General features: G+C 34.9%; 1 protein-coding gene across 1 annotated transcript; it reads left to right on the plus strand.

Moving 5' to 3' along the window:
- Positions 1-19,485: 19,485 nt before the first annotated feature.
- On the plus strand, positions 19,486-19,870 carry LOC129952572 (60S ribosomal protein L11-like). Its single transcript, XM_056065221.1, is given in 2 exon segments — positions 19,486-19,661; positions 19,663-19,870. Coding segments are annotated over 2 exon segments (360 nt in total). The 5' UTR covers positions 19,486-19,500; the 3' UTR covers positions 19,862-19,870.
- The last annotated feature ends 1,729 nt before the right edge of the window (positions 19,871-21,599 follow it).

A 21,599-nucleotide genomic window follows, 5' to 3' on the forward strand; every position in this document is an offset into this window, starting at 1 on the left:
AGATGGCTCAAAGACCAAAGAAGGGGTTGGTGGTGGTGTGTACTCTGAACGACTGAAATTAAGTCTCTCATTCCGCCTTCCCAATCATTGCAGCGTGTTCCAGGCGGAACTTTTGGCGATTAAGGAAGTCTTGTCTTGGCTCAAAGAAAACGTGATATCAACATCTGATATCCGTATTTTCTCCGACAGCCAGGCCGCTATCAAATCGCTGGACTCAGTCTCTACAAACTCTATAACAGTCCATAACTGTCGATCATCTCTAATGGAGATGGCGCAACAGTTTAATATTCACCTTTGCAGGGTGCCGGGCCATAGAGACATTCCAGGTAACTGTAAGGCAGATGAACTCGCCAGGAACGGTACAGTACAGCCCATCCTACCACGTTTGGCAAATACTGGCATACCAATCGCTACTTGTAAAATGTTGCTAATGCAAGACACTGCGAGGACGGCAGGCACCAGGTGGAACAACATCACCACGTGTCAAGTCGCAAAAAACATCTGTCCAACACTGGATTTAAAACGTTCAAGCTGCTTGCTCTCTCTAAGCAGATCGCATATAAGCTCGATAATAGGTGTCATAACCGGACACTGTCTAATAGGAAAGCACGCCATGAGACTAGGCGTATTCTCAAATGACTTTTGCAGAAGCTGTATGGACGAGGAAGAGGAAGAAACGGTTCTTCATCTTCTCTGCACATGCCCTGCTCTAGCTCGAAAACGCAAGAATTACCTAGGAGAATTCTTCTTTAACGATCTAAACGATCTAAATGATATCGGGATAATCAGCCTCTCACGTTTCGTAAGAGACTCTAACTGGTTCCATTGAGCTTAGGAGGAAGCCTCAAGATTCTTGTGGTATCACAATTGGCCATTAAACTGGCCTAAGTGTGTCCGTTCCATCTTGGACAGCCACTATAACCTAACCTAACCTAATGCCTAATGACAATTCATAAAATTCACCCTTAAGCAATCACATCTTTCCCCCCGAAGTTACACATTGCACGATGTTACCATTCACTCTGTCTGTTCTATTCGTGACCTAGGAGTTATTTACGACATTCAGTCAAATTTTTGAGCCCATTTTGATTGTAACAAGGCCAACTTATCTTATTGACTTCAACAACCGTTAGTCTAAGGAATTCTAGAACCCCTATGTTACTAAATCCCTAAACACCACTTTTGATAGACCTCTTCTCGAACATGCTAGTAAGAACGGTCTACCCGTCGAATCTCTCATTCTTAAAGAATTGAATCTGTACAACGCAGATTTCTTCGATTTGCACGCCGCGCCGCGGTCCACTTCGGGTGGTAATCCATTCTTACTATCTTATTAGTGGCGGTTCCTGATCATGATCTTAGAGTAAGCTACTTTCTTCTAATAGTTTTCAAGAATAATAATTCATTTTATTCAAATTTTTTGCAGCCCGCCCTGAGCTTGCATCGATAAATGCAGCAAATGTCTCATGATTTTTTTTATTTAAGTAATATCAATATATAATTGGGACTTTAAATAAATGTCAGACAAAGCTATAAACTCTAGCTGTAGGATTCTATCAGAAATATAATCGCCTAAAATATCAGCAACAGGTTTGATTAAATAATTTTGGAAAGCAGTTGGAAAACTTTAAAAACTGTTGGCGTTTTAACACCGCACGATTATTTGGAATGTTATGTTGGACACTTAAAGCTTAGTCTTTCCTAGTCTGATTATCCATATGTCAAATGGGAGGCACTTAGCTTGAGTGTTTATATTCTCAACACCCGAGGAACTTCATGCGAAAGAGATACCATAAGAAAGCAAACAAGATCAACAAAAATATTATTTTTTATTTTTGGTCCCAAATTGCTGTTGGTAATATTATATATTCAATATCGATTTTCGCTAAACGTTCGAATATACTTTCTGTTTCTATACTTATGTGTTGATTTTAAATCTGTAAGACGCCCATTATAAGCTTCTCCGAAAACGAAATTGTTAAAAATGGTTTCTTTAATAATTTTTCTATTATGGTCTTTGCTTGAGAAGTACTGGAGATACCATTTTTATTCATACCGAAATAAAAGTTCCTATCATGAAAATAATGTATTTTTTTTAAACAAACAAAGAAGACTCTGTTTACAACGACTTATCTAGAAGTCATAGCCTAAAACCTTATTCTTAGCTGGTCATAGATTTATGCAATTCAATGAATTAGAAGTCAAACTGAATTTTGTATTGAATACAATTTCAAAATTAAACTTTATACAATTTTTATTATTTTTTTTTTAAATTGCAAAAGAATTAAAATTGATCCAATGCAGCTGCATAAGTCGTAATGTTTTCTTATTTAGTTTTTTTTTCGCTCTGGCAGTTTTCAATTTAAAGTCTTATAGTTTTCATTTTTTTAGAACTTATAAAAATAATAAACATTTTGAAAAATCACACTTCAAACTAATTTTTTTTTCGAAAGCTTTAAATAATTTGTAGTTTTTGAACATTCCATTACTTTTACAATGTTTGAATTGGTATGGAAATATATTAATAGTAATTACAATAAAATATGTGTACATACAAAATAATTGTTCATCAAACATTTAATATTTAACTAACAAAAGAATAGATATTAAAATGCACTCTTGTAAGTCACTTTCCTTCAGCCTAAGAGATGCTTCCAAACAAAAACTATTCACTTCCTTTATGTTATGAAGAGCACCGCAAAGTCGCAGGTATTCTCTTTGTAAACCAGCTTTTAGCAGGTTATGAGTGTAACCCCCCTAATTATAAAGTCTGGATCCGTCCTTGCCTCAAATTTTAAATATTACAAACTATCTGTCGTGTGGTGTTCAAGGGTTTATCGTCAATAATACATAAAAACAATTCGCTTATAGAAGTAATTTACTTACTCTAAGCTTATTTATTTTTTAACTCTAAATGAAAATAAATTAAAAGTACACTTATTATGGAAGTTTAAATAAGAAACAAAAAGAAACTTTGTTTTCAAATGAATTTAAAGTACATATATCTACAATTATACATGAAAAAGATTACAGCCAAAAAACATATTCACAGTACCAATCGTATATAAATAAAATACAAGCTTTCGAAGAAATAAGTTAAAAGGAAAGAGGTTAATTCGACACTGTGTTTAAGTAAGCGTAAAAGTGTGGTACTAATATGAACCTTGCAAGTTCTCCAGTTTTAAGTTTGTTTCTAGAACTAAAGTGAATTGGGATTAAATATGTCATTGCTATTTAGGTCATCCAACTATGAATTTTGAATAGAAACTTAAAGTTATCCTAAAACCTAAAGCTTGTGCGTCTGTAATAAAACATTCTCATTTCAAACTAAATGTCCTAATCATACAAAATGCGTCATTGAAAATAAACCTCCGTCACTCACTAGAAAATAATATTTTAACGCAGTCTGATGACGATAGAAGTCCGCTTGTTTACTCAAATATCTCTTCGATTGCCTTTTTATTTGAACATCTAATGTCCTAAGTTTTCATAGTTAGGTATAAACGTTATAAACTTTCGCACTTGAATAAAACTTAAATGTGAGCTATGAAATTATCAATATTTCTTATTATACCGACTTTATAGGTTCACTTATACCTACATTAAATAATTCTACTTAACGATTCGAAAAATTAATAATGTACCACATCATAGTCGAGCTCATGGAGCCCAATAAACGATGATATTATTATTCCACTCTTCTCGCATTCGTAGACACATCCTATCCAGCCGCAACTTCCTCTTGAATTCGTATCTATTTACCATAGAGACATATGTGTGCCATGCATTGGAAATTACACGCGCTAAATTCACACAGTCACTTCCCACAGGAGATGACATCATTTCGGTCTTTTTTGTTTTTTTAAGAGACTTTAACATTGAATACTCGAACGAGTGCACAGAAAGTCCCACAAAAGAACGAAGCCGATTATTTCGGGGAATTAACTACCTGGAAGTGGAAGTTTAAGTAAGTGCAAAAAGAACCAACAAGAACGGAATCTCCTTTCGATCCGCTTTATCGTCTATACGAGTATCGTCATCATCATCATCAGCGATCAGCCAAGCTATCAACGGATTCAATGTCAAATCGCTGTTAAATGATTTGTAGCAGATCGAGACGAGGATGTTAACTGTCATCATTTGTACAGCAGAAAACAGAGTTTCTCTAGAAATAATTTTAAGAATTCGATCGCCGCCATGTGATTGTTTGTGATTCACATTATGATTTCTGGTCGGTGGACCATGACGATTGAGGTTTTGAATGCGGGAAGTAATTCAGGTAAAAAATATTACGGACAATAAGCTTACAAAATGTATCCAAAGCACCAAATAATTGTGCTGTGGGAGAAAATATGCTAATCCCATGTACCTGGTTGCTCTATGAAGTGTAATAATAATTTTTAAGAAAATAGTCCGGTAGAAAGGTCGGAAGATAATTTCTTAGAATACTTTTAGGTAGATTTCATCAATTTTTAATGAAAAGTTACTAACTCCAATAAAAATGTTAAATTGGAATACAAATAATTAAATCTTTTAATAATTTATTTAATTTAGTTTTTAACTTAAACTCGCCTTCAGAACGAATATTCTTTCAATACGTACTAAATTGTGGCACTTTCTATTATTACAATTTTATAAAAATAAATAAACAAAGTCTGGAATAAACTGGAATGTTTTCCAATAAGAGGTTTCATTGAATTTCATGATGTTTAAAACAAAACGTATATTTTTAAGGTAAATTACTGCGTGTTTAGTTTATTATTATTAAAAAAATATTTATTAGACTAAACTGTAAATGTATAGCCAATACTTTTAACCTAATAGCTACCAGGGCTTCTAGCTGAGTACGACGAAAAGTAGCTACTTTGAAAAATATGATGTCGTTATAAATTGCCTGCTGCGTGGGCGGTAAGAGGTAATAAGTGTAATAAATCTGACTACATCCCTTCATCCCCATAGGATTTTTTAGAAAATACAAAGCATTCTGTGGTTAAATGTTTTACCGAAAACTGGATGTAAAGTGTTCAGAGGTGGAATATGGGTGAAGGATCCTTGTTAAGTAGGTGACAGTGGGTGAGCTGAGTGTGTACAATCCTCAACTTGGTGAAGCATTTGATCATGCTTGCAGGTAAGGATGATAAATATATAGATAGACTGCGATCTCGGTTGATAGAAGAGTAGTGGTATTGAGAACAATCCAATATTTTTTGCCTTTTCGCATAAGATCAACTTAGTTTTATTATATATTTCTTTGTAGGTTAATATTTTTAAATGACATGGTTGCTGTCTAAAGCAGTACTTTTGGTTTCAAGATCACGCGACTTTTTAAAAATTAAACAACTAGATTTGATTTCAAAATCGGGATAGTAAACAACGGGATTATAAGAAAAGGGATCACAGAAAGCGGAATTATAAACAATCGGGATTGTAAAGAGCAGGATTATAAAAGACGGGATTTTAAAATCGGGATTTAAAGAAACGGGAATATAAAAACCGGGAACCCAACCCGTTGAATACCTTAAGGGCCAAGGTTTCGATGTTCATTCGCTCGATATGCCTTAGCCATCTTAAGCGTTGTACACGCAGTTTTTTGACTAGTGGCAAGTCAGTGTACATCTCGTATAACTCCTGATTAAATCTTCTCCGCCAGATGTTACTTTGCCTGTCGACACAAACCGGAACATAGATCGTACGCAGAACCTTCCTTTCGAAGATACCAAGAGATCCTTCATCCGCCTGGGAGAGGTCCATACAGCAAGACTAAGATGATTAAAGTTTTTTATAGTGTCTCTTTGGTACTTCGCGATAGGGCCTTATTCATCAACTGCTTACTTAGGCCAAAGAAATAGCGATTAGGATAATTCTGCGTTTGATCTCCGCGCTGATGTCATTTGCAGAATTAACAGCGGTACCCAGATAAGCAAATTCGTTTACCACCTCGAAGTTGTACCTGTCAATTGTCACATTTTGACCAAGTCTGCGGTGTGAAGCGACTCTATTTGACGACAGTAAATACTTCCTTTTGTCCTCGTTAATGTCAAGACCCATTTTCTTCGCCTCAGACTAGACATAAGAGAAAGCACCCGTCACTGCTCGTTTGGTTCTTCCCATAATGTCGATGCCATCTGCATATCCAAGATATTCATTGGATTTGACGTGGCTGCTAGTTGGCGGAATTGTTGACTTAATCACCATTAAACAGCTGGTTAAAATGATCTTTACAGATTTTTAGCATTGACTGCGTCTCAACTACGGTATTCCCCTCCTCATCTTTGCAGGCTCCATGGTAGCTAGTGAATCCCGTTGTTTTCTTTTTTACTCTTCTATAAAAGCTCCGCACCTTTTTCCTGTTAAAACATCCTTGAATATCCTCAACTTCACGCTGCTCATCGGCTGTTTTCGGTTCTCATCCCTTCTGTTGTCGACGTAGAGCTGGCGGTAAGATCGTGTCTTCCTTTGCTGCCACAATCTGTATGCCTCCGTTTAGGCTTTGTTTGCCTGAGCACATTCAGAGTCAAACCAGGGGCTCCTTGGTGGCAGCTGTGAGAAGTCTAGCACCTCTTTTGCAGCATTCCTAATGGATTGTTTGCAAAGCTGTCAGTGGGTTTCTGGGCACATCTCGTCCGTTGTAGGGTTTCTCGCAAGCTCTAGAGATACTCGGTCGGCAAAGGAATTGGCGGTATCCTCCTGCTGCAGTCTTCCAACGTTGAATCTTCTCCTCGAGATTTTTGTTCGCCTAAGAGCTTCCATGGATTTTCGTACGTCCAGATTAGCACCAACTAGGTAGTGGTTGGAATCTATGTTGGCTGATCTGTACGTACGAACGCCAAGAGTAGTGTCTTCCGTCAATAGCAACATGATCGATTTGGTTGCATGTTCGATCATCGGGGGACCGCCAAATACCTTTGTGGATATCTTGGCGAGGGGATCTGGTGCTACTCAACACCATGTTTTTCTCGGCTAGAAAGTCGATAAGCCTGAGTCCGTTTCCAAATGTTATGTCGGGTAGGCTATGTCTTCCGATTAACGTACCAAAGATGCCTTCTTTACCAATTTTGGCGTTAAAATCTGCGAGTAGAATTTTAACATCTTCCTTCTGTTCCGTCGAGGCTTGATCGCTGATAAGACTCAGGTGGTGGAATTTGGCCTTAATGCGGATTGTGGAGAAACACTAACAGATGAAAATACATTGTTGTTTGAGTCAAGAATTGCGAAGGAAGTTCTTCGCACTTGGAGCCAGCACGAGAGAAAATTGTATAGATATAGTTGCTCGTGGAAATGCTGAAGATATAATAAGTTTATAGTTGAGTCTTTTTTAACCGTGCGAGAAATGTTTTTATAGATTCCCTTGAGAAAAGCCAAGGTGGGTGATTCTCGAAGTCCCTTTTTTTAATTTTTTAATCTATGCCGATTGATTGGATCTGAAAGCTTTGGGGCTAGCTCTGTTTGCGGCGTGATAGTGTGGTTTAAGACGTTGAATGTAAGATTTTGCAAGTTTTGTTCAAATATCAAGGTTATTAACCAATTTTCGATAATATAACCGCTTTTGCTAAACATTGTTCCTCAAAACTAGATTAACAATCAAATACAATTTCAACTATGCTTCATTTACCTACTAATAGAAGAAATTTGGATATTATTTATGCTAATAGCAGGACAAGAACATGCATTTTTTCTAAAAATATGCAAGTTTGCTTTTGTTCAAGGAAATTTGAACGGCGGATTAGAGGCATCAGGAATTGATACGTTTAAGTATATCCTTGAAAGAGTTTACTGTGCTGTAGATTTATTTGAATTTTTTAAGATAGCAGAGATCGTCTGCGTCAAGAGTGAGGCCAAACTTAAAGATTGCAAAATAATTAATGAATTTAATGTCATTAAAAAGGAGCTGGAATACGAACCACACTGATAACTTGCCATCGTCTTTCGATTATTCTAGAACTTTAGCAAACTATTAATAGAATGTATTGTTAATCAATCAATGCAATTACTCAACGAAAGTGTCCTTGATGTAACCGAAGATATAGTATCTTCTGATGACGTTGAATTTGTTTTAAAAAGACTTAAGACCACAAAATCTCCCGGATTTAATGGAATTAAAAATCTTTTTTTAAAGAATCTTCCAAAAATAGGCATAAGATACCTCAAAAACGTGTTTAACAATTGTTTCAAAACAGGTTACTTCCCCATAGAGTGGAAAGCAGCCAAAGTCATTCCTATCCATAAGCCAGGAAAAAGTTTCAGCAATCCTTTTAGTTACAGACCAATTAGTTTGTTGAGTTCATTAAGCAAATGTTTAGAAAAACTTATAAAAAACAAACTCGTTTTGCATATAGATTAATTTGATATCTTGCCACCAGAACAATTTGGCTTTAGAAGGTATCATAGTACAACTAACCAAATTGACAGAATAACAAAGTTTGTAAGAAATAACTTGTCTTCAGGAAAGAGCACAGGAATGGTTCTTTTTGATGTGGAAAAAGCGTTTGACACTGTTTGGCATTAGAGCTTGATTCATAAACTCGTTACCTTGAGATTTCCCTTGTATATTGTACAAATTATTTTGTCATTTCTCTCAAACCGAACATTAAAATTCTGTGGTACACTGAAGAAAAACAATAACACCACAGGTCTACCCCAAGGGTCAGTTCTAGGCCCGTTTTTATATAACATATATACTTACGATTTCCCTAAACTTCAAAATTGTGAAACTGCAATATTTGCTGATAACACTTGCGTTTATTCATCAGATTCAACTGGTTTTTGCATTGAAACCAACTTGCAATCTGCTCTGAATACTATTCAGATTTATTTCAATAATTGGAAAATAAAAATAAATGCATCAAAGACACAGGCTTTTTTTTACGAAAAAAAAGGAAACCTTGTTTACTACCATACAATAACCTTCAATTGAACGGAGAGCAAATTGAGTAGAAGTCAAGTGCTAAGTATCTTGGGGTACACCTGGATAAAACATTGACGTTTAACTTGCACATTCAGCAAACATTAAAAAAGCTGAATATTGTGATAAAAACACTTTATCCTTTTATAAATCGCAAGTCTAAAATGAGTGCAGAAAACAAACTAATGATTTTTATGTCTATTTTCCGAAGTATAATTTTCTATGATTCCCCTGTTTGGGGAAAGTGTGCCAAAACTCATATACACAAATTACAAATAATGCAAAATAAAATATTAAAAGTTATGCTTAATCTGCCGTGGTACTTTTCTACAGAAGAGCTTCATAGAATAGCAAATATTGATAAGGTTCCTGTAAGAATTTCGAAGTTACAAGACCGTTATATTTTATCGCGTAATTGTTCGGATAACAATTTAATCTCAAACTTAGCTGCTTAAGGTGTTAGTAAATTTTTGTTTTCTCTTGATTTATTTATTAATAAATGAATGTTACATTTATCTAATTAACTATTATTTATTTATATACTGATTTTGTTTTCTCTATTTGTTTCTTGTTATTTATTTATTTGTTTAGGCAATTTATTTAATGGTTTTTAATTTATTAAAATATTTATTTATTAATCTCTGTATTTATTTTATCACTTGTTTATTATTTAGTAAAGTTGTTTATTCATGTTTAATTATTTGTTATTTATTTATTTACTTATTTTTATTTATTTATTTTTATTTTTTTTATTTATTTATTAATTTATTACTTATTGTCCATTTTTTCATTAATTTATTTAATTTCTCGTTTGTGTTTTATCATTTGCTATTATTTATTTATTTATTTATTCTTTAATTTATTATTAATTTATTCATTCTTATAAATTATTATACTTTTTTTCTGTGATACATAAATGTAAACAACATCGTCAGTTTTCTGCTCCCCACTTCTCTTTTCCTATGAAAAAATTTTAATATCTAATTGAAGGTTTTTTTAGTAACTTTTCCTTCAAAATGTAATAAATCTGTGATATAAATTGAATGCTTGTTATAATATTTTCAGTAGTAAGGTAGAATGTAAGACACCATATCTCTGTAAATTGTGCAATCTAGGTTTAAATTATAAGAATTTCAGTTACAATAAAGATCTATCTATCTAACAACCTATTAATATCAACATTTTGTATAAAGTAAAGCAATTGGCTCTCATGATACTTGAGTTGAAAACAATTTGTTATTAGTTTTTTGTTGTCAATTCAATTTTTCCTAAAACAATAACTAAAAGTTGTCAATAATTTTTTGCATATACTGAAATAAGTTTAATTTCAATATTTGTTTATGTCCACGAGATTTTAAGTCGAAAATCAATTTATTCAGTTTTCTCAAAATCTTACAACATTTTAAAAGCTTTATTTTTTGTGAATTGATTTTTTTAAATTTTACTAGTTTGGTGTTACGTCGCATTATATAATATAAAATTTAATTGAAGTCGCCAGCGTAATTGGTTAATGAGATAAGTATTTACTTCTAAGAACTGTATCTTTTTAGACATGTTTGGATACTGTTTTTTTAATAAAAGGCAATTAGCAATTTACTAGTTGTGTTTAATGTTTACATTTTTGAACTCCCTTATTAAATTGCTTAATACTTAGCAAATTGCTAGTTAGCAAGTTGTTATGCAAACCTTAAACAATAGGTTGTTTTAAATTTTGCACCAATTACTTTACTGTCAAATGAGCCATCCAAACCGTTTGATAAATTTATTTCACTTTTTTTCTTTTTAAAAATAAACACTTTTTCCTTAAAGTTTAAATTTATCCATATACATAATTACCAACATGGACCACGCCGCCGCTCAGTAGACCGGTTGCCCGACATATTATATGAACCATGCGAGCACTTAATATCTGTCAAATGTTTATTACCCTTTTTAATATTAAACAAAATAAAAAAACAAACTTTTATATTTTCAAGTATATAATGTACCTAAAACAAAATATAAGTAGATAGAGATACGAGTACATATTCTATACCTTCACTTAAAGGCAAATGTGCATATGGTCGTTTTGTAAAGGCTTTTTAGGGACAACGACGATGCGCATTTGTATCAACACTTTGGTGAGGACGCCTTTGCAATGCTGAGTTTTGGTTTCGGTGAATTTAATTCCATGGCACATACTTTAATACTCGTTTGGCGGCTAACTCGTGTACTCAGCCGGCCAGACATACATAATGTTAAGTGCCACTCCCTCGGTACCCCCATTCTGATCTAACGCCGATATTATCAATAAAGCTACCACCAGTGGAACTCGCGACTTTTGTTCAGGGAAGGATTTGTCCAATACTTAAACATTTTTGTATTATTAAACATTAAGTCTGACTTTGTTCTTAAAAACTCTCTCCATGTTTTCTATTTCGTAAATTGAGGCTGAATTAAATAAGAACTGAAGGAAAGGTGTTTGTTCGTAGATCATGGTGCAACTATGCGTTAGTATTGGCGTGCAACAGATGGCGCTATATTTGTTGACACTTACTTTTTGAAAAGTAACAATGAAATATTACAGCAGCTTATGAGTGTCAGAAATGAATCACAACAAAGGAAAGTTCAACATAACTTGAAATGAAATGCGAAACAGTTTATGAATCTGTATACAAATAAATTAAATAGCGCAACAGTCCGTTGTGAACGAGGGCCTAGTGACTTACAACTCTCAACCATTCCTGTGTGCGAGTAATGTTGTCAGAAATGAAGAAGACCTACAATATTAGATGAATACGAACGGCTTATTTGAGAAATCACTTTTCATGACAAGAATTGGTTTTGGAGGATATATCAATTCCTCGCTAGCAGGGTTTGAACCCAAGACCTCTGGCAAGACAGTCCCACGCATTAAACACCACTAGGGGTATGATAAGATTTAAATAAGCTTAAGAATCTATTACAAAGAAGGAGCCCTATCATTTTAAAACTTATAATGACAAATGCAGCCCTGCAGAGCAAAGCATTGGCGCGCTGAAAACGGAAAGAATGGTAAGCTAATGTATGTGCGCTTGATTGCAGACAGCGTTATGGCTGCGCCGGCCGCCACCGTACACACTACGTACAAACATAGTACGTGGATAAGTTTGATCTTGAATTTATATCAAAATAACAACAACAAAACAATATTCGAAGCCAACATAACATTTAACCTTGACTTTGAAATTCTTTTTGCATCATCACCATGTCGTCGTTGCTGTCGACTTATTTGGCGATAGCGTATGCGTTGCAGGTTAGAGCAGCCGGTGGCGCGGTGGAATCGGTGGCCAATGTTATCTTGCCTTTTGCCTTACGTCTCGCGGTCGAAGACGACGATCCATGATGACGATGACGACGACTATGTTGCCGTATAAAGTGCTTCCTTTGATTGTTCCATGTGTGTCCTCCATTTGGTTTGGCGTTTGGCCACATTGGAACGAGTACCCCCTGCTTGGGCATATTAGCCTACTGCCAAGCCAACTTATGTTGCAGTTTTCTTCTTGTTTCTTGTTATTTTGTTTTGCTTAGACGAATTTATTTATGAAAGTTGTTTTGTTTTTCTTTTTGTATATAAATATCTTGCAACTTCAACGAGGAGGTGAAGCGTGGAGGTCTTGACTTTAATTTCAGTTTATAAATATGTATATGTTTGGTATGATCTTGAAGGTATATAGGAACCCTCATCACCACTATCTTGGAGTAGATTTTCGTTGGGATAATTGAAGAACGGCTCAACCTACATACGGTTTTGAATCGAAGACGAATTTCTCAAATTATTTTGACTGCAAGGAAGGTAGGGCGGGGCGGTGCGGAGTGCGGGACAAAAGTGCGTCTGGATCTGAAATATAGAGCATGCGTATGCCAGACAAGGGAGATTCCTTGGTTGGATTGCGTTTATTGTGAAGATGCAGTGAAATTGGGGCAACCAGATGAGAGTCAAAGATTGAAAGAAGACTTTCGGTTTCATTTGTTTTTGCGTAGGACGAACGTGACGTGGACGGACAAATACAAATTGGGCCTTTTTTTGTTTTTACTCAGTTTCAAACAGAGATATTGATGGAAGTATTGGAATGAAAAAGTAGAGTATAGTTTTATGTGGTTAAAATCCGTTACAATATGTTTTTCTTATTTAATGAGAAACTGTACTTTACGTTATTCTTTAATTTGATACACAATTTTTTGGTTCACTTACTTTATAAACCAAATTTTACAATGTTTGTAGCCTTTGGAACGGATCTATCTGCCACCCATAATGCAGTATCATCAGCAATCATGGCTATAATAGCGTTGGTTTATCCACTGGAATATCTCTCGTGTATAATCTTCTAAAAGTTTGGTCCTAAGACACTTCCTTGCGGTACACCGGCTTCTAATTTCTTAATTTCTTTAGTTTCGACAAATTTTGATCGTACTCTAAAAATTTGATTCGGGGGAAGATCAATATGCAGTATGTACTCAAGTCCCAATTGCCAAACTTTGTCAAAAGCTTGGGCAACATCTAAGAAAATAGCAAGCATACTTGATTTTATTTAAGTGCCCTTTCTAACACATTCCTAATTTCATTTTTTTTTCTAAATTTGTAATGATGTGGTACTTAAATTATGTAGTTTAAGACATGCGTTTTATTAGGGCTACAAACGGCATTTCTTTCAAAACCTGAGAAATAATAAGACCATAGCCTTGTTATTGTATATCAGACAACTCATGTTCACACATACTTCTTACTTCTTTGAGCGTGACACAAGGACTTTCAATATCGTCGTGTTTGCTGGGAATAATTTTAGAAAAATTCATGAAATGTTCAGCAAAAAGATCAGCTTTTTTTTTGCTTCCGATCCATTTGCTATCTTGAGATTTTACTGTCGGGTTTGTGTTTGGAGCCTTTTTAGAGTTTTGAGTAGAAGCATTTGTCATCATACTTTCCAGATATCTACTTAGTAAATTACATTCTTTTCGTTAATTGCTTAGACAATTATAAAGATTGTCTTATCATGTGGAAATATTCTTCATTTTTCCATAATCAGCCTACACGATGTTTCAGGTTAATTTCTGAATTAGTTCCAATTTGTTCTATTATTCACGAGCTTAGGGTTTTTTCTTTCTGCTTCATTTTAACCAAAAAAAGCTTATAAGGGGTAGCATTTTTTAGAAGCCAATATGTTGGCGAAGTAGAAGAACGAAATTCGCAATTGTATTGTTAACCTACTTGGTATAGCTATTGGGTGTGTTAAGCATTGATGTCACCACCAAATAGAGAAATTATCTCCTAACAACTTTAGAAGTCTTCTTCAGTTAAAGACCGCCAAAATTGTAGATATGAAAGGAAGTGAAAAAAAAAAGTTTGAATGTTAAAACGCTTTTTGTTACTGTTTGGGGACATTCTAGTCACTGACAGACCATCGCTTTCCATCGATTATTGAAATCAAGGATCAGTGAGCGTGGTTAGTAGAAAGATCGAAGACCATCAAAAATTTAAATTGGGCTGTTTTCATGTATTCTACCAGCTAATTATAGTCGCTGAATATTTCTTGAGGAGCACATTGGATCAACACTAGTGAGATGTTTTTTTGGCTTAACGTTACATCACCCAGTCAAACCTAACCTTACCTAGTTAAGTTAGCTAAGTTACTATGTTTAATATGTAATACAATTCGAATTTTTTTACTTCAAAACTAAACTTTTTTTACAAGTTCAGTTCGCCTCTCATTTTGAAAACCGCAGGTATTATCTGTTGATTGAAATCGTTCTTGAAATAATTTCCTTCAAAAATATCATAATGCTTTACGTGGTTCTTGAACTAAAAAAGTGGTCGTCCGATAAATTTGAGCCTTCATTCTTTATCAGTTTTAGGGATAAGATTATAATTAGGTGGCGCACGAGTCCGTTGGGAACTAGGACCTAGTGACTTACAACCATTCCTGTGTTGGATGGAGGGGACCTACAGTTTTAAAACTAATCCGAACGGATAATTTAAGAAAGCCTTTTTCATGATAAGAACTACTCTTAAAGAATTTGTCAATTCCTCGCAAGAGTCAGTATCCGTGAAAGAAACTTTAGATTGGCATACGCAGGGATCGAACCCAGGCACGAAGGTCCAACGCACTAATCATTATGCTACGGGTGTACTACAAATAGATACGATTATACATCAGGGAATTTTTGACTTATTTTAAATTGCAGGCTTGAACGTTAAGTTATTCTTAATCCATTCCACAGTAATCTGCTAATTCTTTCAACTTCTCGAACGAAATACTAATTTTCTGATTATCACCCATATAAAAAACTCTTAAAAGAAAATCGATGTGCAGCCCCTGTGTTTTCATGAAAAGTGGTGGTATCTCGGTTTCAATAATCATCATGTATGTACATAGTTTGGTTAATTTTTAGGAAGTCTCAAACATCTTTTTTCGTAGAATAGATTTTCTGTCCATTCATATTTTCTGTAGCACCAAAGATTATAGATTCTGCTACTGAGTATTTAATGCTATGTGAAATAGAGTCGTTAGCAAAACAGTTTTTTCATGGGGATCCAATGTCACTTTTTCCTTTGATTAATTTCTCCTTAAAATGGCTTTCCATATTCAGGTTGCTTGTAATAAGCACACCCAGGTTGACAGTTGAAGTAACAGGTGAAAGTGCAAATTTAAACCAAGGTGTAAAGTTTAATTATTTCGTCAACAAGTAAACATTAAATTTAAAAAAGGTTATTGAACGCATCTGTTTGAGTCACAGTATCGCTAGAGCAATACAAATTCGCTCAGAGTTTCTAAGGTAGGAAGTATTTCACGCTTTTATTTTTTTTGCGCATGGAAAAAATAAGAAAAAACTACTTGCTGTATTACGAGTGAGGCAAAAGAAACATAACTAATACTTCTCCAGAGCATAACAACAGCAACAAAAGATTTGATTTAAACGAAATAGAAGTTGGAAAAATGTCTGTTTCGCAATTTCAAGATATCTTAAGTGTCACTATTGCTGAGCAAATCAAAGATTTAGCCACAAAGTCTGATGTTTCAGCCTTCTTCACTGAATAGGCACACTAAAAAACCCAAATGCTGTGACTTGCTGGAGTCTCAACTTGAAATAATTTCACGGAAGGACAACGAAAACTGTTTGGTGTTACACCTTCCTATAGACAGAGAAATTAGTGCTGTTGATCTAGCAAAACAAACATGCAACGAGAAGAAGGTGAAGAAATTAATTTTAATAAAACTCGCAAACACAAAGAGGAACCGTTTTTATGGAACTTCACTCAGTAGAAGTTGCTGATAAAATTCTAGCTGCCCTAGTCAGTTCAAAGGGAAAAGTATAACCTATAGCGAACAATCTTTGATGTACCGAAAGAAAAGGGAAACACTAAATGAAGTGTAAAACAAACTTCTACAAATTAATCCTCAAGCTAAATTCAACCTAAAAGGTGATAAACTACATCTCTTCGTTTATAAAATTTCACCAGGATTAATTGTCAAATCGGCAACGGAAATGACGTTTGTAAACAATATGTTTGGTGACAGATCTTTTGAGCTCTTTGATAGCAGCGAGGGAGTGAAGCTAGTTCCGATTGAAAGAGGGAATTTACCTGCAAATTCTATTCCTACCGATAATTTATCAATAAACAAGGAAAACATATGAGGACTTAATGGCTGAAACACAAACACGCTTCAGCTTCGGCTTTGCCTGATGTTTGCGATGCCGTAGGAATTCAATACATGCTATCACAATGAAGCTTCGACCTCACGTTTCATTTGACAATCGTAAGGAAATAACGTAATTGCTGAACATTTGCTTTGTCTGACAGCTCAACAGCTGTAAAAATTCAACAAACAAAATACATTTGCTTTTGAAGGGAATAGGCTGTGTAAACTTTATTTTATTTCGATTTCAAAACTCATATTTTTTATTTTGAGAAAAAATAACAGCTTCTTAGAAATGTCATATTGGAAGTGTCATTCATAGCAACCACGAAGCAGACCCAACGTAACGCAGTTGAAGCCGAAGCTGGAGCGTGTTTTTGTTTCAGCCATAAGGGACATCCCTGTTTAACACCCATTGTTGTTTAAAACCAGTCAGATCTTTCAGCAACATTTCCGATTATACAAGTTTTGTGTCATCCTTCTACACTTTTTTGACAAGTTTTTTGCTGTAGAGGTTGTAAGACAAGTCTTTTCTATCGAATGCATCGAGTGCAGCCTTGAAATCTGCAAAGAGAACATGTCAAATTAACGAATATATTGGAACTTGTAAGGCAACCGCTTCGAAAGACCATTTTTACAATGGTTCCTAGTTTTAAGTTTTTCAGAAATTTTATTTCAATGTCAATTAAATTATTACTATTCAAACATTTTTTTGATTTTATTAAAATTTGGTTAAAATGTTTGAAAAACTCTTTTGTGATACAGTAAAACTAGTTTTCACGAAACTCAATAATATGCGCGTAATACTTATGTATATAATATTAATTATGATTCATATATAGCTTGATTTACTCTTCATATTCTGTTTAAGTAAACGTTCTAAAGACGCTAATTGAATTACAATTTTTTCTTGTTCTTGTTTCTGTATGTTTTACGAGTATATCGCAATGTTTTTTAAGTTGCTGTTGCAGGGGACACGCGGCCACGCTTCTTGCTCAACAAGTAGAACGAAATCACATATTAATATTCTAAATTACCAGACAAATTGTCGAGATTTATTGAATATTAGTAAATAATATGATGACCATGAGCGGAATATTTGATGACAAATGTCTTCAAGAGGCGCTGGCGCTGCTGGCCTTCAATTATTCTCCTTGGTTATGATGATTTACTTGACTCAGACTATTTGGTATGTGATTTGAGTTTATGAGTATATTATTATGAGTTATTCTTTAAGTAAATATGCATTTTAATTGTATTTTAAATATCAAAATCACAACTTCAAGGTGCATATATGAGTATTTTTAGAATTTTGATAGAAAATTGAAATTGAAGTTTTCTATGTATAAGGCATGTTTTTGAAGCAAAATATTCTAAATTTGTGAACAATTTTAAATAAGGGGCCAGTTGTAGCTTTCTTTGGTTTTTATCATTGAAACCAATCTTTAGGATCAAGTATTTACTGATTTGAATAAGGAATTTGAGGTTAAAATTGATCGTTTTAAAGTAGAAGACTGTTCCAAGATGTGAAATAAACACTGATAACTTTCCATGCCGTCTGTGAATTTGTACTGCTGAAAACTTTAACTTTAACTTTTTTATAAGTAGCGAACACTAAAATGGTTTTGTACACAACCAAGGGTTGGATAGGAGGTGTCGGTGTACATTGATTTTCAATTCCTGAACATTGCAATAACAGGGAAAGATAGAACGGCTGAAAAATGAATCTCTGTACTTCATAGTACGGCTGAAGTTGGGCTCAAGGATAGACTGATGGGCATTCCTAGAAGCGCGGGTATTATTGTTTGAGGGGAGGAATGCAACTGGCTATTTCACTTGAGCCAAGAAACTTTTCGTCGATGCTCAAGTGACGTAAGCGACTTGATGATGTTAATGTCATTAATCATTTTAAAAGCGCTTCTTTGAATTCTGTCCAAGATGCTTAAATAAGTTACTGGAGCACCAGCCCAGAGATGAGAGTTATATTCAAGTTTCGGACGTATAAAGGTTTTGTATATTTAAGCCTGATCAGACGGGGAGAAAAATGTCTTGCATCTTCTCAGAGAACCTAGACATCTTGCGGCATTGCGGCACAAAAGTTTCTGATGCAAATTCCGAAGATGACGAGATTTTCCGTTTCGTTGATGCAAGTGCCACTCATGGATAGTGGCAAAGAGGGTATATCTCGCTTTAACGATACGAGACAGCATTGGGTTTTCAAACCATTTAATTCCACGCGGTTTTTAATCCCCATTGTACAATAGGTCGGAATTTAATGAGCTTATCATATTTTGCCGTTGCAATTCTACTTCCGAAGAGGGGGTTGTGAGTCTGGAAATGAATATGAAAAGCTGAGAGTGCTATTGTCAGCGAAACAATCTATTGGATTAGAAGAAGCAGACATGAGATCATTTATAAAAATGAGGAAGAGGGTCGGAGACAAAACGGAGCCCTCGGGCACACCAGCATTTATTTTATGAGTTTCAAACTTGAATCCGTCAAAAACAACTTGTATTAAACCGTTCGAAACGGTTCCAAAAGCACGCATTTTCGATAAAAGAGCAAGATGGCAGACTTTATCAAATGCTTTTCAAATACCAAGTGCAATACTCTTACTTTCTCCAAAACAATGCAAAGATCTGTTCCACTGTTCAATGAGATGAACCATGAGATCACCAGTGGACCTATTGATAATTTTTGGGCGAAGAAGATTCGCCTTTTTTGGGACTGGCTGATAACTACTACTACTAACTACTTGAAACGAGCCCAGAAGAATAAGATTAATGGTAAAGCTTTCGCAGTGGTTTTACTAGAGTGGAAGAACACCTCTTCAGAATAATAGGGGAGAAACCTTCTGGGCCAGGTTATTTATGAATTTTGAGATCTTTAAGAACTTTCGCCACAGTTCGAGTACGAAAAGTCCTTTCTCCTCCGAATAACGCTATGTCGCCCGCTGTTGAGAAGAAGGAAGCCCCTAAAAAGGTTAAGAGGGATCCCGCAAAGAACCCTATGCGGGACTTGCACATCCGAAAACTCTGCCTGAACATTTGTGTGGATGAATCTGGTGATAGGATTACTCGAGCTGCTAAGGTTTTGGAACAATTGACAACAGCCCGAGTTCTAAAATGCCCGCTATACCGTGCGTTCATTCGGTATCAGACGTAATGAAAAAATTGCTGTACATTGCACAGTTCGTGGTGCTAAGGCCGAAGAGATCTTGGAACGTAGTCTTAAAGTTCGTGAATACGAGTTGAGGAGGGACAACTTTTCTTCCACAGGAAACTTCGATTTCGGTATCCAGTAACATATCGGTTTGGGTATCAAATACGATCCTTCCATCGGTATATACGCTCTTGATTTGTACGTAGTCTTGAGAAGACCAGGTTACAAAGTAGCTCATAGAAACCGCAAATCAGGCACAGTCGGATTTTCCCACCGCTTGTTGTAAAGAAGACGCCATCAAGTGATTCCAAGAGAAATACGATGGAATCATCTTGAACAGCAAAAAATAACTTTCCAACTTTTAAATTAAAAAATTAAAGATAAAAAAAGATTGGTCCCATAGAATCATTTACACGTTCAAGAACCGAGGGAGCCATGACACTATCTGGTAAGGTGGAATTTCCGGCGAACTGCCTTTCAAATAAGTTGGCTTTATCAACAGAGCTAACTAAAGGAGTGTCATTGACAAAAAGCGTAGGAACCGAGGAAGAGGAAGAATTCCTAATGTTTTTTACGAATGACCAACAATTCTTACTGCCTTTGCGACATAGCAGTATTTTTCGCCGTTATTTTCAGCCATGCAAAAATTTGGTCATTCGAATATGGGCGTTGCAGGCCTTTTTGGCTCGTGCTAAAATCTTCTCCGGTTTTCCTCAGTTGGGTTGGCCTTAAAAAATCGGAAACTCACCCCTTTCTCCTTTATAACTTCCTTGCAGCTTGAATGGAACCATGATTTAATACTTTAAACCCTATTCGGGATAAAGGTTTCCATTCCTAGATGAATCATACTAGAAATCATATCTGCACTGGAGTCTACGTCGCTACCGAGGAAGCATAGCGACCAGTTAAAGATCCTGAAGAAACTATTAAGACCGTCCGAGTTGACTTAACCGTACTGCCAAACGGTTCTCTTGGAGCTTTTTGTCAATTTGAATGTCAATTTGATTTTTCTCGAAATTTATCCAGATGTCAAAAACGCTATTGGTTCGTCAGATATTCTGAGTTACCCAAAATGTTAACTCTCTCTAAAAATATTTTATTTAGATTCCAGAGGCCCTTAAACGTCAAGTAATGTCAGAAATTTTCAATTTTTCAAATCGGACCAACTACAACAACTTTCTGTGGGAAGTTAAAACTAAAAATGAACTAAAAAAAAGTTATGTGGTTTTGTAATAGTAGAAGAAAAAATCTACAACTCATCAGCTTCATTTCGACACCAAACTTAACAAGTTTAAATCTTTGTACTCGCTTTTAAATCTCGAAACACGATTTCTTAATGACAAAAACAAATGGAAGCTATATAACTGGCCCCTTAATAGGGGTTATTGATATTACGATTTTTACATTATTTTGAACTTCCATTTAGGTCCTTAAAGTACCTTAGTTTGTTGAAAGTTTTAAAATAAGTGTAAGTATGTACCTAGACAAAAATCATAGAATAGCTAAATAATTCAATTTTACTCTAAGTCATCCCAATAACTGCATCTTCATAAAAATATAATCAAACTAGTTAACTAGATAACCTCAACATAAAATTTTGTAGTTGAAAGATTTCAATTTAATCGAATCTAATTAATATACAAATATTTTCATTTTCAGATTTAACTGGACTTTGCCTTATCTTTTTTCTTAAACAAAAAATATAAACGAAACGCATTATATAGTTTAAAAAATAATTCAGCAATAAATTTTTGCGGAACCAACAGGTACATACCTAACAATTTAATTACGCTTTAGTTAGTTTTGCCATGCTAAAAATGTATTTTTCATTAAAACAAAAATGCCTATCAAATGCATAAACCATTTTTAATAATCTAAAC

Source organism: Eupeodes corollae, chromosome 3 (genome assembly GCF_945859685.1).
Source record: "Eupeodes corollae chromosome 3, idEupCoro1.1, whole genome shotgun sequence".
Classification (NCBI taxonomy): domain Eukaryota; kingdom Metazoa; phylum Arthropoda; class Insecta; order Diptera; family Syrphidae; genus Eupeodes; species Eupeodes corollae.